The sequence below is a fragment of the Seriola dumerili genome, unplaced genomic scaffold, assembly GCF_002260705.1.
Source record: "Seriola dumerili isolate Sdu_G_001 unplaced genomic scaffold, Sdu_1.0 BDQW01000230.1, whole genome shotgun sequence".
In the NCBI taxonomy this organism is placed as follows: domain Eukaryota; kingdom Metazoa; phylum Chordata; class Actinopteri; order Carangiformes; family Carangidae; genus Seriola; species Seriola dumerili.
This window is the reverse complement of record NW_019174485.1, coordinates 71340-95077: the sequence shown is the minus strand read 5'-3', so window position 1 is coordinate 95077 and position 23738 is coordinate 71340. Positions and strand designations below refer to the sequence as shown.

General features: G+C 42.3%; 1 protein-coding gene across 1 annotated transcript; it reads left to right on the top strand.

Annotated features, from left to right (window-relative positions):
• The first annotated feature begins 7733 nt into the window (after positions 1–7733).
• LOC111229288 (reticulon-4 receptor-like 2) lies at positions 7734–10852 on the top strand. The gene is made up of 4 exons (XM_022755562.1): positions 7734–7920; positions 8528–8754; positions 8893–9126; positions 9299–10852. Exons 1-4 carry the CDS (start codon positions 7863–7865, stop codon positions 10157–10159), a joined length of 1380 nt encoding a protein of 459 aa, XP_022611283.1. The 5' UTR covers positions 7734–7862; the 3' UTR covers positions 10160–10852.
• Positions 10853–23738: the final 12886 nt, after the last annotated feature.

Genomic DNA, 23738 nt, shown 5'->3' with positions numbered 1-23738 from the left:
GTACTGGGCAGTAGTGCATTATAGTAGCACTATAGTGATTCATTTTTTCAGTATCCAGCACTGTACGTCCAATTATTTAATTTTGACGTCCCTTTAGTGGCAGTTGGGAGTCATGGGATTTTCCTTGTCTCTTCCCCCTGTGTGTCATATCACTGACGTCCGTCCACAGGACCGGCTCCTCGCTTACTCTGTGTCTCGACATGGGCTGTGTGTGTGTGTGTGTGTGTGTGTGTGTGTGTGTGTGTTGGTTGGTCTTTCCTGTTATTTCTTTGTGTTTCGTCTCACTTCCTCACCTCTGTTTATTTTTTATGTTTATTTTATTGTATATTACTCAGTCACCTTTCATGCTGGTGAAGGTTTTTTCTTGGAAATTGCCCGACCAAGGTTTTCTCACTATCACAGTCCTCAAGTTTCTCAAGTGTGTTACAAAAGCATTTTCACGGTGCAAATAATCTCATGGCCCCATTAACTCGCTCACACTTTCACATTCTAAGTGGCTGTTATTAAGCCAGGATCATTTACTAGCCTCCTCGCTGTGATACTGCCTAACCATGAGCTCTTGTTCTTGATGAGCAGTCGGCACATACGTTGGTAACGTTGGTGAAGAGCAGTGCTGTTAAAAAGGCTGCTTTACAATAATTAACCTCGACAGTGAAAAACTCACAGCTTCCTGAAGTAGGAGAGGGAACATTTTCAGAAAAAAAAGACCTTACACCTGGAGAGAAGTGTTAATAAGAAAATGTATGCGCAGACTAGACACATACGCATACGCTAGTGTAACACACACTGGTAATATTTGGAGGAAATGATGACATGATGGCTGTTGGTGTGGAAAGTGTGAGAAGAGAAGTTGGGAAAGAGAATACCTATGTTAATCTAGCATTAACCATAACAGTGTGCTTTGACAGGACTGTAATCATGCCAAAAAAAGCTTCAGAGAACTGAATCAAACTGAGCTGAGATGCACAAATGGACCAAGAGCCGATCAAACACTGCGACAGATTGGAGAAAAAACACAATTGCTATCTTTTTCCAAGCAGAAGATATGACCCGGCTGATAATTCTATTCCTCTGTGCAACATCCTGATCAAACACAGACTTAATGACCATCAGCTCCCTGGAGCTAAAGGAAAAGGCTGCCTAGAAGGAAGACAGTGTGTAGTCACTACGTGATAAGAGAGGCTCTGTATCCTCTGCTGTGAAAAATATTTCTCCCTGGTGGGAATCGTTCCAAGATGAAATTTTCTCCTCTCGCTCTCTCTCTCTCTCTGTTTGAGGCCAGGATGGTCTGTGACCCTCATGGCTGAAGGATCATCTGCTTTGTTGCTGTAAAATACACTGTTCTCAGGCAGCGATAGAGCTTCTGTGTGACTGGGCCTGATTTCAACACGCTTTACATTTTTCATATATCAATACTATAAGATCCTGTGTCTCCCGCCGTCTTAATATCGCAACTCAACCTGATTTCATACTTCAAGCGGATGTAATTGATATTTTTATGATAACAATTACTTAGTTAGCGAACTAATTTGTGAGGTGAGAGCGCATTAGTGAACTTGCAGCGACCGATTCGAGAGGTTGTAGCAGAGTCGTGGTCGTGCTGGAAAATAAAGATGAGATATGGAGTCCATGTGTGAATATTTGCAAAATATTTACCTGCATAATTTTTTCATTTTTTTTGATGTTGTTCAATCCCTACGAACTAGAAAGCTCCACCTCTGCTGACATAGAAAATTAAGCCCTGATACAGAGACGTGATTATTCTCCTCACAGCTTTATGGTCCATGCGCTTAATAGATGGGATAAATTAAAACCATAAATTAAAGCTATTTGTTGACTGTATCTGTTTCTTGTTCCTTTGGATGTTAATGTGGAAATTAATAAATCATTTCTTTCTAGACTAGATAGATAGATAGATAGATAGATAGATAGATAGATAGATAGATAGATAGATAGATAGATGCATGGATGCGTGGAAAATGCTTTCATGTTTCTGGTAATTGCGACAGGAAGCGGTGAGTGGAGACTGAGCAGATCACCTCTGAAGAGAGAAATGGAGCGAGTGAGCGAGCGAGCAAATGAGGGAGGGATGGAGGAGGAGGAGGGAGATTGGACTATATTGATCTGAACACATGCAAACATGTATGGCTGAGTGTTATACAATTGTTCTGCTGCCGATGAAAGAGGAGGACAGGAAGTTGTGTTGACCAAAGAAAGCAGAGTGAGTCGAGCCCCCCCCCCCACCAGTCTGTGATTAGGTTTAGCCAACAAAAGCACTTTTGTTAAAATTAGTGAAAGATTGTGATTTTGGTTAAATGTAAATGAACATGTTGTCTCGACATATCAAAATGAACATGTCCTCATTTATGTCAATAGGAAATGTACTACAGTCGCAATCACATTTTCAACAAAGAGTGGAGAAGAGAGAAGAGTACCCATGTGCTGACGGAGGACATGAAGAAGAGAACTGCTGGCAAAATTCCTTTTTGTATTGGGGAAAAAATACTCAACACGTTTTTTGACCTCTAGGATACGCACAGTGTGTTTTGCTGAGCAGCGCTGAACGTAATCAAAACTTCTGTTTGCCGTTTACGTTGTCCTCCAACCTACATGACCTTACAGCTCACCAGTCCCCGCTCTCAGATAGGACCTAAAAGAGTGTAAATTCTCACAATAGTAAACATGCAGGTTAATGGAATGGTCATGGTTTGGTTAGGTTTAGAAAAAGATTGTGGTTTGGGTTAAAATAAGTAAGATGAGTTAATCGTCATGGTTACAATAATAGGCAAGTTAACTTAAAGTGGTGAAAAAAAAACAGTGGTGAACTGTGTTAAAAGTCCTGTGTTCTGTCAGCCCATGCATCCACCCTAACCTCCTCCTAATGCGGATGCTGTCACTCACTGAACATCATCTGGCTCCTTGTTTGTTTACAAGGAAACTCCCCAGGGCACATTTAAGGCAGTACCTGCATGTTAACCTAATCTTGAGGTCCTATCTTAATTATTTTTGTCGATATTATTTTACATGGTGCATATTCCTAAAAATGTATGTATGTTCGTAAAATCATACATGCTGCAAAAGTGAGGCCAAAAAATACTGTAGCGTACATAAAAGCAGAAACCGGCATTTATAGTCTGCCTTCTGCTCTGTGCATGACGGGTGATTAACGGGGGTACATCAGAAATTTGACACTATGCTCCCATAAAGCTTAGGGTCTTGTGAGAAACAGATAAAAAAAAAAAAGAAAAAGAAAAAAGAATGGTCAAAATCATAACAACAGTGGTTGAAATATCTTTATCTATGACTTCTAGTACCCAGGATCAAGCTTCAATTACGGTGGACACTACATTTCCCATAATGCAACTCCTCTTGCATTATTCTGTAACTAGACCCTTCATGTCTTTGTAAACTTGTAGGGTGTAACATAGTCTTTTGGCTATTAATTTGTAGTCTCCGAGCCTAAACTTAGATTAACCCCTGGTGACATCATCAGGGTTATTCTCTCAAAGCTGACAAATCTTCTCCAGCGCTACAAAAGACATTTACACAAATGTTTCCACCTAATAAAGAGTAAACTAAGCTTCTTGTGTAAAATTGGTGGCGTGCTCCTTAAACAACAGAGCACATGGATAGTGTACTCAAATGCAGAACAGTGGGGCGTCAATATGAGCTCACAGATCATTATTGCCCCCAGCCCCAAAAAGCAATTCAGTTTGGCCCTGTACAGAGCTCAGAATAAATTCTTAATGATATCCAATTCAAAGCTAATAACTAATAACTAATATTAATACACAGTATATCTTAATTTTCAGGTACTAATAAAGACATCAGCATGAGTTACTACATAGTTTTCAAATTTTATAAAATGGAGTAAAATTAAAGTTAAAAGTTTGAAACTTTTGCTGAAGTGCAGAACACGTGCGTTCCTTAAAAAAGTGATAAAAACACACAATGGTGATGACGTTCTCCCTAACAGGCTGTCTAGCATCCTAGAAACCCAAAGAGTAGTTGCCTTATAAGAAGATGCCACTCCAGCATCCATTGTGCTGCAGGCTGTGTGTGTGCCAGTGTGTGGAGAGAGAGCAGCAGTATATGGTTAAGCGGAAGTGGTGACGTCAAGGGACAGAGTAAATGAAAGATACTGGCAAAAAAGGGAGGGAGCACTGGCAGACAAAAGAGAAAAGCGACGTGAGGGAGGGGAGATGTGCAAGGCGGGGAATAATGGCACGTTGGTGACACTTGGACAGACGCTGAAAGATGCTGCTGCCTCTATGAATGCGTGTGTGAGAGATAGATGGGCCACGCCAGGGAGCGACAGTTTGCTACACAACAATCACATGTTGAGTCACCTTTCACAGGCACAAGTCCTGCTTTGCTTTGTGTCACTGTTGCACGGTGCGTGACACTAACGCTGTTTGTGTGCTGTGCGTTTGTGTCTGTGTCTTCAAGTCTCCGTGTCTGCATCCCTCTGTTGCACAATGCACATCACACTGTCTGCTGCGACCATTAGGGGGCCTGTGCGCACGTCCTCGTTGTGTCTCCACATTAGTGTGGCCCAATGGGAGTGTGGAAGTTGTGAATGCAAACGCAGTTTTTTGATTAAGTTCGTTTCTGAGAAGTTGTCCTCTCTTGCTCAGCGTCCTTTTTAAATCGATACCTCTACAGGATCTTAACAAAAAAAGAGGCTGCAGTTCAAGAAGAGGAAGATATATTTAATATCCTCATCACAGGCCTGAGAGCGTGTGTTGGTGTGTTTAGGATGTCTGTTTTTACCTTAGCAAGAGACACATCTCTACTACAGTCTCCCATCACCTCTGACCAACATCCACTCTGACCTGCTGCCAGAGTGACGGTGGTGACGTCGCACCTGTACCAAAGAATCCAGGGGGGCTCATTTAGCTCAGCTGACTGAAAGTGGAATCAGTTTATTTCATTGTGTCTCACACCACAAGGAGCAAGATAGCAACACTCCGTGCTGGTAGGTGTGGTGACGTACTCCTCGGTCGGTAACGAACCGTGGAATCAAAGAGTGAATAAGACGAGGTGCAGCGTGAGGGACAGATGAAGGCAGATGTGCAGACGGACAGAGAGACACGCTGGCAGATGTGCTGGAGTGGGTGCGGGCCGGGGAAGCCTCGGTTCGTTTCTGTGTGGGGATTACACAAACACGACGTAGGGACCGTTACACTCATTGAGAAGATGGTGCCTACACAGTACCGCAAACCTGCTGTGTGGGTGACTAGCACAATACTGATTGACTGACACGCCGCAGTGGCATTTAGACAAAGTGGTGCCCCGTCAAACACACACACACACACACACACACACACACACACACACACACACACACACACACACACACATACATACATACACACGCACACGCACACACACACGCACACACACGCACATACACACACACACACACACGCACACACTTGCACAGCTGATACTGTGGGTGTCCACACAAGTCCAGATAAGGACAAAGCAGGAGGTGTGAGGGAATAACAACACACACCGTGTAACGGATCCCCTCAATTACTCATTTGTTTATCATGCCTGTGGCTCAGTTGGCTTTGTGAAGACTGTGTGTATACAAACGGTGTGTGTGTGTACTGTACAGTACACGTGTCGATGTGTGTGTGTGTGTATCTGTGTGTGTGTGTGTATGTGTGATGCATGCATACACCCTTACATGTGACTACTTCTTGCCTCATAAGCTCATCTGTTGAGCCGCCTGTCTGTTTCTATGAATGGATGCTCTTCTGTCGTCTGTCTCCTCATAGCTCTCAGCCTGAGCAGCAGTCTACAATTATAGTCAATGTCAGACATAAAAAAAAAAACTGGAATCATTCTCCAAGGTCCATTCTGAACCCTCCAAACACTGGTCACACACCTGGAGTCTCACTAAAGTTACTCTGAGGGGGTTATTTTCATTTCAGAGTGTTGCTTGAATAATGTTCTTGAAAACTATTCCATAAAACTTCAAGTGTCATATATTTATACAGCTCTTTATGGCTCCTCATACAGCTCTTCATGCAAGCACGTCTGAAATGATTTACAGTAACAAAGCTCATAAATCAATAATCACAAATTGAGTCATACATTAGGCAAAAGGAAATAAGGAAACAAACAAGGCAATTGTGCTATTTTGGAAAGCTGATGTTGCCTTGAAAGCATGTCAGAGCTTCTACTTTTCCATACTTTTCAATATACCGTACTGTGGCTGTGCTGCCTCATTGTACAGTATGTCTGTTGATCACATTTGCTGAGCTTTAATTGTTGCGTACAACTTCCTGTGATGTTTCAAAATTGCGCAAAATGGACATAGAATAATGTAGAGTCCTGGCCTCTCATCTCAATTTGTTCTTTACATGTTCACGGGATAATTGAACAATATGTAGATGCACTGAGTGGCAAGAAAGATGCACGCACCTATGATGTAATAATACATCATACAATATCCCTGCTGATAACTCTGATTTACTGGATATACAGCTTCAGTTGTTTATGTATAGACTCAGCTTGAGAATGCACTTTATGCTGCAGTCGTGCTGAACTGCACTGTACTGGAAAGCACTGTGCTGATGTAAAAAGGATGTGCGTAATGTAATCAGCATCAGAGCAGCTGCTTCATGTTGAAGAAACATTTTCAGTGTAGATACGATCAAAAGTTGAATTGGTTTGATCAAATTAGAAGGCAAATAGCAGTTTTCTGTATCACAGTGTATCATTGTCACACTTGATGCCGTCTTGCTATCTTACAGCTGGTGGTCAAACACAAGCAGTGACAGCTTGAGGCACAGACACAGTGAAACAGACTTGAAGTGGCGTGCATATTAAGGCATCTGTTGTCTTTTGCTGTCTTTCTGTTCTCTGGCTTCATTACCAGCCCGTTCCCCCCCATTTATGAAGCTAATTAACAACATTTGAAGTAGTGCAATAAAAACAGAGGAATTAGACATAAGTGCTGAGAGGAATTACATTTCAACAGTCCAATTCAAATTTACATGAAAATGTGACCCAAGTTTCCTTAAATAGAAAAAAAAACAGTTTATCTGTCACTGTTTCCTTGATTATTCAATTAATGCCAGTTCATATCTCCATCATCAGAAGAATTATGTCAGGAGCTATATTACTTTACTGGAACATGTCTTAATTAACCTCCACAACAAATACTACTCAACCATGGTTGTTTTGAGTGACTCTCTTCTGGCACCGAGTTGTCTTCTGGTGGTTGAATCATAATTCGGGGGCATCCTCATTCCCTAAGACAGAACCATCTAGGCCTTTTTCTGTATCTCTGTCTGGCTGCAGCGCGCCGGAAACAGACCATAACGGTCTCTGAGAGAGCCAGCCAGGAAGGGAGCTGTGCGCTCTTCTCCTTCCCGTCCTCCGCTCCTCCACAGAACCCAGTCATCATCACTGGGCACCGTGCCTTGGCTCGCTCCTCCCTCCCTTCCCCCTCCTCCCTTCACTGCTTCTACTTTCACTCTCTGGCCCTCCCCTCCTCTTGTTCCTATGTGCGTCGAGAAAGTCTCCTCCTCTCACAGAGTCTGAGCGCACGTCTCCAACAAGCCTTTACGCGCGTACAAGCTCTCCAAGAGAATCCCCTACGGTCGGCCCCTCCCCTTTCCGTTTCTTGCCGCCCTCACTCATTCATGACCCCGTATCGGTGACGTAGGAGATTCCACGGTGCCTACTGCCGTAGGCAATAACGGGATGCTGGAGTATATATGGGGCACTGGTTGCCATCAACCGGCACACTCTCAGTCGCTCCGACTCGGGAACCAGGGCATCAGCGGAGATAGCAGGCTTTACTTCAACCTATTAGGCTAACTCGCTTTGGGCTTTGGTTCAGGATGGAAACCTCTTCGATTTCTCGGAGCCGACGATGCTCCATCATGCGCAACTGCAAAAGTAAGTTTCTCCTTGTCTACTTTGGTTTTGGATACGGCATGGATACTACAGACATAGAACTGATTCTGATGTTCAACAGAATTTGTGAAACAGTTTCTAAGTTTTTAATCTAAGAACTCTTGAGGTGTTTTGATTTATTCAATGTAACATCGAAGTGGATTGATGATTGGATGGATGATAGAACATCGAAAGGAAACTGTCAGACAGTTACTTATTTTATGATTTCTAATAGGCAAATTGCATGTACAGGATGTGAAGATGAATAGAATAAGAACTTTCTGTCAACTCTAAAGAATAGTCTCTATGTTTTGACCAGCACTTTTGCGGTGATCCTGTGCGTAATGGTCAGTGCAAGTGTAGTGCTGAAGCGTAAACTTCATTTATTGTTGAAAGATACGGCTGTAAAATCTTCATCCTATTATTCTAGACGCATTTACAGTAAAAACAATATCACCAAATGAAGATACGATGTCAACATGCAGTAGAAAATGAGCCTTTGGACTGTATAGGATTGTAACTATGTTTGCTGGTAATGGCTGATTTCAGCATCACGGACAGCTCCCGCTCACCTCTTCCCCTCCATCTCCACTCTCTCTCTCTCCTCCAGGCGGTCTCTCCCTCTGGCTGGTGGTGTGGCTGGTCCTCGGCAAGCCAAGTCCGGCATCGGCGTGCCCGCACCTGTGTGTGTGCTACCCGACGCCCATGACTGTGAGCTGCCAGGCGCAGAACTTCACCGCCGTCCCGGTCGGAGTGCCCTACGAATCGCAGCGCGTGTTCCTCCAGAACAACCGGATCACGGAGCTTAGAGTTGGCTCTTTTGGCTTCGGAACTCAGGTAAGAAGGAGTGTGGAGAAGTGTGAAGCTGTCTCTTAGACTACATTTCAACATATTTTTTCCCCCCATATTTTAAAGTTGAATAATATCCACGGAAGAGAATGATCACCTTTGCATCTTTGCATTTTCTTGCATCAGGTTCTGTGGCTGTTCTCCAACAACATCACATGGATTGAGGCAGGGGCCTTCAGTGAGCTGAGGGACTTGGAGGAGTTGGACCTGGGGGACAACCCTAACCTCCACAGGCTGGAGGGGGGAGCCTTCCGCGGCCTAGAGAAACTCCAGAGCCTCCACATGCACCGCTGCCGGCTCACTGCCCTGCCCCATGACATCTTCCACAAGCTTTACAGCCTGCAGTTCCTCTATCTGCAGGTAGGGGCGCTGGAGAGTCATGCAGATAACTGACGCACAGTTGGACACTCACTAATGCAGCCACCCACACATGCACATACACACAGCATCACAAATGTCCAAATATTACAAATCCCAGAGTGTCTGTGCTTCTCATGCTGAACCCTTTTCCATTTCTTCCTTTCTTCTTCAGGAGAATAATCTGCACTTCCTGCAGGATGACATCTTTTCTGACCTCATCAACCTGAGCCAGCTTTTCCTGCATGGCAACCGTATCCGCACCCTCTCAGAGAACGTGTTCCGTGGCCTGGTCAACCTTGACCGCCTTCTCCTCCATGACAACCGCATCAGGCAGGTGAACCGCCGCGCCTTCCGTGACCTCGGCCGCCTGACCATGCTCTTCCTCTTCAACAACTCCCTGGCTGAGCTGCCTAGCCAGACCCTGAGGGACACCCAGGGCATCGAGTTTCTCCGCCTCAATGCCAACCCATGGTCCTGTGGCTGTGAGTCCCGCGCCCTGTGGGAGTGGTTCCGTGAGGCCCGTGTCTCTTCATCCGAGGTGATCTGCGCTTCCCCTTCCACCCGCCGCGGCCAGGACCTTCGCTTCCTTCGTGAGATGGACTTCGCTCTCTGCCCCCTGCCCGACCCCGGCTCCATCGCTGGCTCCACCACCACCACCTTCAGCACCAAGACCCGCTGGTGGTTCCACAAGAACAAGCCCCAGTCGTCCACAAAAGGCATCTTTGAGAAGGCCTCCGAGACCGTCAAGGCCGGTTTGTACGGGAAAGGCCCATCCACGACCACCTCAGTAGTCAAGTACGAGCTAGGGGAGGAAGAGCTGGCGCTGCCCAAACTTGACCCAGAAGAGTACTGGGCAAACTACGGCAACGAGGACTCAGGTGTCACTCTGCGTTGCTTTGAGCTCGAATGTCCACCTGAGTTCGACCTGCCTCCATCTTCCTCCTCTCCCTCATCCTGCTCGCCCTCTCTCTTCTCACTACTAGCCCTTTCTGTTTTCACCCTCTGCCTCAACCTCCACCTATTATTCGGCTGAATCGGACTCTTAGTACCACTCCCCATGTCCTTTCTGGCCTGTTTTAAAGGCTGTGAGGACCCCTGTTAGACTCTCTACACCCCCTTTGCCTGTGTTGCTGTAAGCCTATTCTCAAGGCACAGCCAGGGAGATAGGGGGACGGTTAGATTCTGAATCTACCACCTACAGGGCTTAACACTTTTCAGGGCTGCTAAGAGTTCTTCAGCTATTCATATATATCTACAATACTCTACAGGTATGGCTTTCTGTGTCTCACCTGTACGATGTCACAATTCCCTGTAATCAGGGCTATGAGGGCTGAGTACATCTCTAGTGTCAACACGATTTGATAGCAGTTGTGAATGATGTTGTCAATTTTGTCACCTCAGCTTAGTTAACTAACTAGTGCTATTAGTGCATCCAATTAACTGGCTGCTACAATTACTACGATTACTGTTAGAATCAGTGCACAGTAATGACAATACTGTAACCACTTAAAGTGTCATGTAAATAGTTATATATTCTGTGAGTGTTCGAACTGATATCTGTGGTCCAGCACCATCACTTTCATCTTTATCCAGGAAAACTGTGAAGGCTAGTGCTTCTACAGGACAGAGCACAATGCACAGTGAGGCTGAGTGTTTACCAGGAGAGAGAGAGAAGAGAAGAAAATATACTGTGAAGCTGGGAGGGAGAGAAGAGAGAGAAAGAGAGAGAGAGAGAGAGAGAGAGAGAGAGAGAGAGAGAGAGAGAGAGAGAGAGAGAGAGATAGAGAGAGAGAGATGAATGCAGGGATGTCAAAGAAGAAGGAAGAGTGACAAGGAAAATAACAGCGACAGCAGGGGAAGGGATTTTGTTTTAAAGAAACAGGATTAGAAAGAGGAAGAGAAAAAAGGAGAAAGGAGGGGGGGACAACATTCATGCAGCAATAAGAGAAGAGGCAGCAGCGAGAGTACAGCGAGACACTGGGAGAGACAGTGCTGGTCGTAGAAGCGGCAACCTGCAGGAGAAAAGTAATAAATCCACTCATCAGTAGTTGTTCCATCCATCATACCATCCACCACTTTCTGCAAATATGGTGTCGTTTGAGACAACCACAGGGAACGGTTGCTTCCTGTCTGGAAGCCAGAGATATTTGGTTGTTGGATGTCTTTCTGTGACATATTGATATAATGTGTAAAGATTGTTGATTTGGATGCAGATAAAGATCTAGATAAAAAGATATACTGAATATTTCCTGAATCATGTCTATGTCTATTATGCTTTTCTTTGGGGCAATGTTTTACAGAATGGATTTTAAAAAGGGGGACTTAAGGTGCTCTACATGGTCATTTGTTTTCCGAAAAGGAAAAGCGACAAACAAAATGTGGGACAAAAAAAACGAGTAAAGACAAAAATCCACCAAAAAGTAGCAGATTGCCGGTGTGTGAATAAGCCATGATTAAAGCAAACTTAAAAAGACTGACCACATGGACCTGATGTCGCAGCCAGAGGCCACTTATATTGGCTCTGGCTGTCATGGGCATCTGTGTGTGTGTGTGTGTGTGTGTGTGTGTGTGTGTGTGTGTGTGTGGATAAATGAGGATGAATGGATTCACAAGCTGGCAACACTGCAAAAGGCAAATACGTCACTAGGTTTGTTGCTCCACTGACTCATCGTTGGGCGATGCCAGATGGACAGACTAGGTGCAAATTGGCTGATTTGTAAATACGCTAAGAGAGCATTGGGAGAGCCTGGAGCTGGAGCGGGTACAGGACAAATTAGGACTGACAGACTGACGTGCCGACAGACTGATGGCGAGGATGCAAAGTGATAGAGAAGTGAGCTTTAAGGACAAGGCTGCAGGCTTTGTTAACTGCTGAGGCAGCAGAAGTAGAGCAAAAATAGGAAGAAGGAGGAAGTTACCAAATATAGGCATCCACTCGTTCTCCTTCAGCAGCTTTCATTAATCGCTCCCCACATTCAAAACAAGTTTACACATTGCCTTTGGGAAGTACTATATGTGTGCTGATGTATAGCAACGCCTATATTCTATCCTTTTATTTGCGCACAGCTTTTCTACTCTTCTTGCAATATCTCAAGGGCAGTTAAAGGATGGAAGAAAAGGGTCTGTAGCTCCAATAGAGGACAAGGCCAGTATGTAGTGGGAGTGAAAGAGTAGGAGGCAATTCAAGTGAGGCACACACACACACACACACACACACACACACACACAGATCCACTCACAAAGCCAGTTAGTCTTGCTTCTACAGAAGATTAGATTAGACTTTTTTTTTTTTTTCCTCCACCCAGTTTTCAGAGTTACTGAAAATTATTGCCTCTTTTAGATTGTTTTTTTTGTCAATGGAGTTCCTGGTTGAGAATTATTTTGGGAAATATTCAGTGTCATCTCGCTGTTTAGTTGCTTATTGAGTCTTGTGGAGGAGGTAGAACTGAGCCCGGGTGCTCTTCAGTGGCCATGACAGTGAGGTCACTGTCAGACGACCAAAGTGCCAGTTATGCCATTTTACCCAGTTTCCTTGTTTAGTCAGTCAGTGTGCATGTCCTGTGTTTTGTATCTAAGAAAGAAACAATAATTATATATTGCAGATTGGCTTATTTGTTATTTATTTTTACTGTAAAAGAAAAAAAGATGTTCTTGAAAGATGCATCATAAAGAAAGAATAAATTCATACTTGTTTTAACAAAACATTCTTTTTTTTATGTGAGTGTTTCATTCTGTGACTTGGCTCCTGTCCACTCAAAGCAATAAAATCTCAGATACACACCTACACACACATACATGCACACACAGACACATTTGCCATTGTGTAAGTCCTCCAGGCTGTTGTCCAGCTTTCTCAGCTATGAACTATTCAAGTGAGAAAGATGCAGAACAGGAAGTGTGGAGATGAAAACAGAGCTCGAGCAGTATCAACTTCATTACTATTCACCAGCATCTCAAACACCTGCATACGACACCTGCTCTCACACTGTGCTGACAGAGCGTCGGCAAACAGGAGAAAACATCAGCAATGATAGTAATTAAACAATAATGATAATTAGCGGGGTTGAGCATCACCTACGGGAATACAACAATTGTGAAAAAAGCATTCAAATACTAAAACAGGATAAAATCAATGTGGTGCTGAGCATGAGCAGCTAGTCTGTGATATCCAGACAGGTGTACCCCAAAATGTAATGGACATATGATTATGTCTTCCTATAAGAAAAGAGAAACTTGAACATGTAATGACAACTGACAAAGAGTGAAAGGATAATTTCCTTTTTTCATGTCAATCTCAGTCCAAAACTCACACGGGTGAGTGAGTAATTCTTCTTCCTGTCATGGCAAAACATAAATAGTTGTTAATATATTTTAATATACAAATTATGAATTTTGACCGGAAAAGGGGAAACATTGACCTACTGGTGGCGATAAAGGAAAAATCAGAGGATAGTCATCAGGATTCATCCTCCAGGGACCATGAACAATCCATTCAGAATTTTCTGGACCGCACACTGACACTGACACATCTAGAGCCACGCTGCTAGCACGGCTAAAAGCTCAATAGCAAATTGTATTTCCAGGAACAATATCTGGGTTACTTTAGACACTCACTGTTCTTCATAAGGAGTATTTATTCAATAAAATAACATAACATACAGACATACACACATAACAGAACATAAAAACAAAAAACTATCTCTATAATTTGATATACTAGGGATAAGTGAGAAAAAAAGTTCCTTTTGTAATTTGATCCTGTGATGTGTGTAACAGCCCTACTGAAGCCAACTTTTGCCAAAACAATGTGGTAAGTTCCTCTCCAGACACGTTTTAAACTACTACTACTAAAAATACTCTGCTATGATTAATATTTTGTTGATTTCCACACATAAAAAGTGAAAAAAATTGGACAACTTGGCTGGAAGCACATCTAGACGTACTTCCTAATTAAGAAATTCTGGATCAGGCCTTGTGCCCCAGCCACCACCACTGGTTGCGCTAGATTGACAGGGGTAAGAGCAGAGAGTATCAAGATGGTTAGTGTTAGAGGAAATGTCAGAGAGACTCAGCCACATGTTTGAAACTCAGTCAGACTCAGACTCAGATGAGGACTCAGTCTGTTTTGCGACTAGCATACATATCAGAGCGGTTAGCGTAGTTAGCATCTTTTATTAGTTTATGCTGTTTGTTAGCTTGTAACTGGCAGTGGCTGTCACAGTGTTAGTGGTTATGCTAATGCAAACTCTGATCTATGTACTGACAAGGTCTCGGGTTCATTTTGCCCACCCCTTGTCCCCACAGGTTGACAGGATTGGTTCCTTAGGTATGTGACGTATGGATCCCTGGCTGTCTGAATCCGTTTTTATGTTTTTATGATTTTATTGGTTCACTGCAGTTCCAAGGTGGAAATACTCAGTCCTGGTGGTGACTGATTATTTCACTCATGATATGTCTTGTATTATGTATATAAACAGCATCTGGACATGTTGACAAGGTTATAAACTTGATTTTCATTCTAGGGGTCTTTAACAGCTGGCAGCTGTTCTGCAGCTGGATCGTTTTTGTCCAGTTCAAATGAATTTGTTCAAATGTTTGCTTATAATGAATTCATTTGTAGTTGTTAAATAGAAGCTTTTGACTTTGTTATTGCCATGGGATCTTTTTGTCTTGCTATTATTGGGCAGTTATTTGGCAGGCAGGTAAATATACAGACAATATTATTTGGTTGGTGTATTTATAGATATATACTTTGCTCATGCACAATTTAGTAGGAGAGGCATTCTTCAATAAAAAGAACTCTTTTTTTTTTTTTTTTTTTTACAACATTTTTCTTATACTCTTCCAACAATATGTTTAGAACAGACTTCATTCTGTGTGAACAGACAACAAAGCAAACAGAGAACTGTTACATACAAAAGTCACACTCACACTGCAAACACACACACATTGAGATCACACTGGCACGGAGCTCACACAGTGGAATCACAGCTTGTAATGCCTATATAAGGATGAAACAAGCACATCAGACAGCTCATACTTCACATTCCCATTGGTCTTCAAGCTTTTGTGTGGCAGAAAAATTCCATGACGCACCTTCTTCGCAGAGTACATAAACTGTGTGGCTTCAATTGGACGACATCCATGTCACTCAACCACCAGACACAATAGGAATCAGTGAGTGAGGTAGGGAGGTGGGGCGAGAGCCTGTCTGTGGAAGCGATGTGCAATAGATGAATATTAATGACTCGGTTTATTCATGAGAAGAGAGGGGGCAAAGCAGAGATGGGGAGGAGGCTGGTTAGTGCGCGCTTCTTCAAGTGCGTCACCAGTTGGTTTACAACTTGTCTCCACCTGCTGGGCCCCCGTCCTTCATTCTTCCTCGCCCTCTCACTCACATTAACACACACATATTCACAAACATGCAAACAATTTCTCACTTTCTCATGCACAGACGCAATTAGCATGTTGTTCATCTTTTCATGTGTTCAGGCATTGAGTTTATGCAACTTCTCAGACTCCGTCATAACATCTCTGTCTGTGAAGTAGAAATGTGTCACCTCTGTTCTCCCATTTGTCTGTGAATCTGTTCACTCAGTAGCTGTGCCTAATTTATTTCTATGCCCAGTTTTTGATTTCTTTTCAACCATGTTTTCCTTTTTAATTACTTAATTACTTTTAATCACTGTAACATTATTTGCTTGCAGTGTGCTTCAAAGAAGCCCTTTGTGCACATTTTTTTCATTTGTGTGATTTTGTCTCTCTCTCCAGTGCTAGGATTCGAAATATTTTCCATATCAAAGAGATGAGAATTGAAGTCAGCAGCTGCGACAAGGCAACACAAAGACCTTTGATCTGGTGTGCATATCTGTTTGATATATATGAAACACATGCAAGGCTGACAGCATGCTTAGAAATGTATGAATATGCAATGTACGGATACATACTGTACATGAGAAAACATATGGACACATATACAAGTGGTGGGTGTATTAAAAGCTACATCTGTACAATACAATGCAACTCAGAACAACAAATAATGCCTTAAATAAGCTAATAATGTTGAGTCACTTTATTTCTATGGCAATATCTGAGGCCGGGGTGTGTGATGTTACATGCATGATCATGTCAGACAATACAGACCCTCTGTGAAAATACATAGTGGCTGTATTTGTGTGTGTGCAACAAAAAGCCAGCAAAAGGTGAGAAGACATTGACGCCAATATGGGGTGGAAAACAGAGCTCGCCGTGAACAAAATGAGATGAAAATGAGAACTTGTGTGAAAGAGAGGGAGACAGAAAGATAGCAACAGAAGAGGTGTGACGTTTGAGTCATGTTCTTGGATCTCTTCGCAGCTGAGAACATTTGGAAGGCTTAAGTGTGCACGCACACACACGTGCGAACGCACCCGCGTTGGCAGTGTTTGCCATTGCTGGTACGCCTTGAGAGAAGGCCCACTGGAAGACAGACGTTCCTCATCGCATCACACAAGTGGGATTCACGCACATTCCTGCCTACACACACAAACACACACACACACACACACACACACACACACACACACACACACACACACACACACACACACACACACACACACCTACAGCTATGCAAACAAAAGATATACTCTTATGTGCATAAGTGCCATATTTTCTCAACTAGGTAGCTCCAAAATATGCACATTTTCGAAAACATAACCATTTTCATTTCAGTGTGTATTTATATTTTTTCTGAGGTGATGAATGCGTCATGAACTCTGCTGTGACTCTGTTTCAGAATATTTCAAATATAATTTTTTATAAAATTCCACCCTTGATGTACGCAATAAAAACTCCACACAGAGCTGAGTGCAATGACATGTCATCACAAACACACAGCAAACAGATGGACACACTCATATACAGATGTCTCAGATGGATTCTGACATCATCTGTGAGATTGTTAAAGTGTGATGATAAAGAGAGAATAGGAGGAGGAGGAAGAGCGGGGGCTAGAGAGGAGTGTGAAAGACGGGCAGTGAAAACAAAGGAGAGAACAGAAAGCCAACATACAGCTGTGGTTATGGGTCAAGACGCAGCAAAACAGGAATTTGATACAGGAGGCTGTTGTTTGTTTCCCATTTGAAACCAACAGTCGTCATTGTTTTGTTTATCCATGACCTTTTCACATTCTTAGTCCTCTGACCTTCAGGAAGTGCTTCTTTACAACTAAACTATGATCTTCTCTTAAACTTAACAATGACAATATAGTATATTATACAACAGCTAGTTCTTTTCTTACTTTAGTTAGTTCCTTACTTTGAAAAGATGATGATGATTTTCCAGAAATAACATTTGAATTAAATGATGTATGGTCGTCAGAAGAGGATGAAGGGAAGAAGCCTGGATACTTCAGCGCACAACTGAGGTAACATGTAGACAAAGTAGCAAGCTAGTGTAACACTGTGCAGGTCAGGAAAATGTTTATGTGTTGCTTAGCAACAGTCTAGTACCAGTCCAGTTGCGTAACTATTTGTGTTTTCTTTGACAAATAAATTATAAAGTAAACAAACAAATCATGATCTGTTGTTGCTTATTTAACTGAGACCAATGGCTGTTTAAATATATCTATATGTATCACTTTCAAGAACTAAAGAAGAATTCAGTACTGAATGTAAGACTATTGTGCACCACATTTATGTTCTTTCATTAAATATGATGGAGAGCAGCAATTGTGGTGAGCAGAGGGTTTGCAGGAGAAACAACTACTAGTTGTACAATGTTTCAGAACGAAAAAGGATAACTGAACTTGCTTCATGTTGGCTTGGCTCTCAGTGTCCACCAGCATCATTAGCCCCTGAAAATCTGATTTTAAAATCCTATCCCCAACCCTTAAACATTCCTGACTAAATATGCAACAATCTGAGTTAGAGGAAAAAGAAAAGCATCCCTGCGTAATATTCTTTAAGGGTTAACACTCAAAAATTGGTGTGGTTTGATCAAATTTGATCGACGGTGACCTGGCAACACAATCAAACAACCAAAGGACTGTCTTCATATTTTGATTCAAATGTTTCTTAGTCCTGATTGGTGCATGGAAATTTGTGATATTACTTATTTACAACTAAGGTCTTCCCCTGTATAGCCTGGTTGCAAATCAGTTTCCCCTTCCCTAAAGACACTGTGAACCCACTTCAAACCAGTGAGAAAATCACAGATGAGAAAAAAAACACTATTATGTGAAATAACTGAAATGGTTCTAATTTTGACAAAACACCTGTGTGTTCATGCACCCCTGCTCAAAGCTGAATTTAAGCTAATATACCCCCCAGTTGGCCTGGGTATACCTCAGGATTGACCAGGACACCTATGAGGAGTTGCAAAATGACAAGAAAACTGCTTGCTTGTCAAATCATATATGACATGGAGAGACCGCTTCCCCTCAGGAATTTTTCAGGATAAATAATTCATAATTTTCACCCAAAGTGGATACACAGTGGTTTGGAATTGAACTCTGCAGTTATGACTATTTTATGATGTGGAGGAAGCAGTGGTTTGTCCCACAGTAAATTCTTCAGGCTGATGTTATTAACTGCCAGAGGGCAAAAACCTCAGAGAAAATATTTTTGGAAACTAGGGGGTGGGCATGTCTGATCTCTCTATCTCATATAATCATGATACAGCACCAATAAATTAATCCTCCTACTCCTCTGTGTCCTAATTTCCCTCTGTGTCTCACTGATTAAAACGGTCACAGACTAACTACAGCACAAGCTTTAACCAAAACCTCTCCATGAAGCTGGCCCTCTCCAGATCACTGCCTCCTTCTTTTGACTTCCTGTCCACGTTTTTCAGGCTCACATGGAGCCTCTCCACCTGTTTTCTCTTAATCACAGCTTTCTCTTGTGTCCTGCGGCACAGAACGAAACTTTGTGTTCATCCCAACATCTTCCTACCTCTTTGTCTCTCTTTCTCTCTCTCTCTCTCTCTCCAACTCCTCATCTAATCTTCCCCTCCTCTGATATCCTTGAGTGCATCCTGTTCTGTTCTACCGGTGATGACTGTCCATATCACTAAGGTGTCCTTTGCACTCATCTTTCTATTGCATCTATATTGTTTCTTCATATTGTCTCTTCACATCTTTGTTATTCTGGATAGATAAAATGCAGAAACTACAAAATTAGAGGGACCTGTTTAGGTCCATCTACAGATCAAACCATGAGATGTTCATACAGTCATATTTATTCCAAAATAAAAACCTGAGTATATGTTTTTATAACTTAGACTAGAAGGACACTATATCACTTAATTTAAACTTGATACCTCCTTGGGCATTAAATGTACCCTCAAATTTTCTTTAATATTGATTTGTTTTCTTCCTTTAACTCTTCTCCTAAAGAGTAACAGTGCTGTGTCTCTAATCAGATAATCCAGTCTGTACGCTCACGTGTAGTACTGACTCACTACTGTAGTGCGTCACTTCCGGCAGGGTAGTATTGTCCAAAATCAAACAATACCATTGTGCACTCACCAGAAATGACAATAGCGTCATGTGACCGTGATCGCTCGCTTGACTCGAGAATCCACGGGGGACTTTCACGTGTGTGCCCGTGTCAACGTAAAGACGTTGGTAGTCACTCCACTTCCGCTCCGCAGCCGAGATGGCGACTGTGAGAAGAGTCCAGACTGCCACATCTTTTTATATATATTTTTGACTGATTTGAGTGCACCATCCGGGTACTTGCAGCGCACTGCATGTTGCCATACTTGTCAATATGAATGGCGTATGCTCTCAAACTAGCTACACTGTACACTTCATGGGTCAACGTGGCCACAGGTGCAACAAAGCACATTTCTGACCTCAACCTGAGAGGGTAATACAACTGCTTTTCTGCCTGATGTTGTTGCTCTTTAATGTCTTTTATGTGTTATGTAAAGTACTTTGAGTGGCTGGAGGTTGAAAGGTGTTATACAAACAAACTTACCTTGCATTGCCTTTTCTTCTCTCAGTGTCTGTTTGTCTACAATGAACAGGTTTCTTCCTGTGTCTGATTCCTCCACTGGACGGTAAATTGACTGATCAGAGGGACCTGGTCAGAGCTAATCGGTCACAATGTATGAGGACAGTATTATTGTCTTGTCTCTACTACTGTAGAGCGATTTGGAAATAAAACAATTCAAATATTGATTTGCAGGGTTATGGGTGGAATTGTTGGTTAGGAACCCAAAATCTACAAAACACAGACATCAGCAGACACTTGCTGTTAGCCATATAGATATACTGCAGCCATCATCACTTCTTGCTTCTTCTTTCTTCTTCTTTAGGTCTTGTTTTGAGCAGCTGGTTTTGCTCAACTTGTTGTTAAGTGCTGGTTGTTGTAGTCTCAGACAGTTAGCCAAGCAGTGGTGTGTCATTTTGGAGCAGATGTGTTGAGTGAGTGGGTAAAGGGGAGGAGGGGGGTTGTTCTGAGATGTTGAAAACTCTATTGAGCCTTCAACTTTTGGCACATTGCACCATGTGGATTGTTAGCTGGTCAGAAAATGAAACAGATGATTAGTTGAGGTTGACTGAAGGTGACTCACTGTCCAGTCAAATGTATTCAACAGTTGACCATAAACAAAACTCCAGGTTCAAGATGTTTGTCCAACTGCATTGAGAGCTAGGAGTCCCAAACTTTTCAGGGTTGAAAGTGCACATTTGAACCTCTTTGATTTTTATTTTGTTTCTAATCCAAAGTACTTGAGTAAAAATAATAAAAACATAACTTTGTCTTACTTTCTGATTGCACTGTAGACAGTTTGAGGGGTGACTAATGCTTACCAGGAAGCAGGAGAAACAGCAGCAAACACAACTTTACCAGAGGCATGGCGGGGGAACGTAGAAATGACAGACCAGCACAGAGACCTTCACACTATAGCCCTCTCAGCACAGTTTGAACAAGGCCTCCCGTGGTTTCGACTCAGTGCAGCACTAAATAACAAACATAACAAGGACAGTTGTTTCCCTGCAGTGTAAGTGAGAGAACTGCTGCTCCTCTGAAGAAACTGCGTTCCTGGCTCTGATCCAGTTCTCTCTTCTCCTTTCCAGGGAGAGCAGAGAAATTAGCATAAATGACTGAAGTCTTAAACGGCTGCTGGAGTTCACTGCCTCTCGAGTTCTTTGGGGATATGGCTTTGTTTAGAATCTTGTTTTGGTGTTTGGTCAGACAGACACTTGAACAGAAGCCTTTTTTCTGCATTTCTATATTGCTTCAGTTGTATGGTTTCAGTTAAACATCATTCAACAACATTCAACATTCAACATCCTTTGCAGCCAAAGACATTAGAATAGCTGGGACCAGCAGGATAGTGCTCCTATTTTTGAGGTTTTGACAAACTGTTCTGAAACTGTTTAATCTTTTTTGAAGGTGTGGGTTCCCTAGTCAAATTTTGTTCATATAAATTATGGTGTATTTACATCCTCTGTGGGAAGGTTTTTCTGGATGGCAGTACAGAATTTGCATAGTTCAAATTTTACTGCATAAAGAAAATGTGTCTCCTGTAATGGCTTTAGCTGTGGGTGCCTTTTGAGTTTACTGAGTCACCAGCTAAATTAAGTTAAAAACAAGCTATCATTCATGCCACTGCAATTCTAGGATAAACAAATGTCTAAATGTGTCTGGGGGAACACTAGATACGGATGATCAAAGTGTGGCAAATCAGTCAGAGGCTTAAATGACATCGCGGGCTGACAGGAAACTCTCCTGGCTCCGAGCAATCTTTACCCTGTCTGACCTTGAAATCAATACACACAGTGATGAAAAGCAGAAAATATTTTCTCTGGAAAGGATCAAAAAATGATGCAATGACTAACTGACTGGAAACGCTCCCTGAATCCCAGGTGCTACCACTTAGGTCAGTTTCAGTTTAGACTGAGGTTTTGTAAAGCTGCAAAACAATTCAGTGTGGCTTTAAAGGAACAAGTCCACATTTCGAGAATTACCCGACACTTCGATCAGAATACTGATACCACTTTTGTGGCTGTGCGTTAAATGCGGAGATAGAGCCAGGGGGTGTTTCGTTAAGCTAAGCTTAAAAACTGAAAGCAGGGTGAAACAGCTGGCCTAGCTTCCCTCAAAGTTAAAAAATGTGCTTATGTGATGATAAAGACTCCAGAAACTTTGATGAGAGCCAACCTAGCTGTTTCCCCCCTGCTTCCAGCCTGCTAATGCCTCCCGGCTTTAGCTCTATAATAATTGCACAGAGAGAGCATGAGAGCAGTATTCACCTTCTCGTCTAACTCTTAGCAGGAAAGTGAATATACCTTTAACAATGCTCCCTTGAGGCTAGTTAACTAGCACTCAAAAATATGCAAGGCAGGAATTCATATGTAAATAGTTGATGATAATTGGTGAATTTACAGTACAAGATCATTTATGTAATTTCAGGTTTTTATTGCTTCACAACTGAGAAATTCTCTGTCGTACCCATTGATCTTGAACGCACTGAATCATTAATTTCCTTATGCTAAGGAAAGTACAGCACAGAACAAGAGGGTTAAATAAATAAAAAAAACTATGATAGATATGATGCTAATCATACAGGAAAAGTCAGTGGTAGTGAGTGGGAGGCAGCGTGTGCTCATAGTATGTATATTGAAGAAAGGAATGAGACATGAAGAGAGTGTGTGTGGGAATATTTAAAAAACTATTCAAGGTTTGTCTTATTAATGAGCTCCTGTTTTACATTATTGAGAGATGTAGCTTCACATTTATATATATATGTATAAATAAAGTTTTTGCTGGTCTCATTATCTAATTATGTTTTCCTCTAACTTATTTGTAAAACCGAAAGAATGTGTGCCATCGCTCAGATCACGCTGACATAGTTGCAGGTAATGATCCTTGAAAAGTGCTACTGTTATGAAAGGTTCCCCGGTCCAGTTTTTTCTCTTTTTCTTGTTTTAGCCTTTCAGTCATGCCTTCCTCCACTCCAACATACCGTCTATGTGTCAGTATCATTTCACATGCATCACAATAGGCGTCATCACAGTTAAATATAGAATCCAACTGGTCCCACCCTCATGTCACATTTGGCATGCTTGGTTTCGTCTAATATACACTGATTCTTCTTGATCTCCGAAGACCCTTTGAGAGATCTTGGACTACAAGTGAGTCACTCTCCGCCAGTTCCCTTTGTAGTACTAACGGCTAAACTGTATCTTTTGTGGCTAAATCTTAAGTCTCGAGCCAAGACAGAAACAGTTTGTGTTTGTGCATCGTCTTTACTGTAGCCTCTCAAAGCCTGCTTCCGTCATTTGTCTGTATAATTTGTGAGCAATCTGAAGTTTGGTGGTGGATTAAAAATTTTCCTGAACCATATGCATTTAGTTTCAGATAATGAAAAGAATCTTATCAAACGTGATGCTATCCAAGCAGTGACTCATCATCACCACCATTATTTTTCATTAATGATCCCAGGTCCATTAACGGTGCTTTTAAACAAGTCACCCACATCAAGACCTTTTAGTTTAATAAGCAGCCAGCGATGATGAATGGTGATATTTACTGACCTTCAACAGCTATCTTAATGTTAGCACCTGCTGCACACCTCTCTTCAGAAATCGTCTTCTCACAGTGAGGCACCCTCCAACT

Excerpts from the sequence above, each read along its gene's own strand:
- LOC111229288 (XM_022755562.1), top strand. The coding sequence starts at position 7,863 with ATGGAAACCTCTTCGATTTCTCGGAGCCGACGATGCTCCATCATGCGC. Across the intron at positions 7,921-8,527 it reads CATCATGCGCAACTGCAAAA|GCGGTCTCTCCCTCTGGCTG; the intron begins GTAAGTTTCTCC and ends TCTCTCCTCCAG. Across the intron at positions 8,755-8,892 it reads CTTTTGGCTTCGGAACTCAG|GTTCTGTGGCTGTTCTCCAA; the intron begins GTAAGAAGGAGT and ends TTCTTGCATCAG.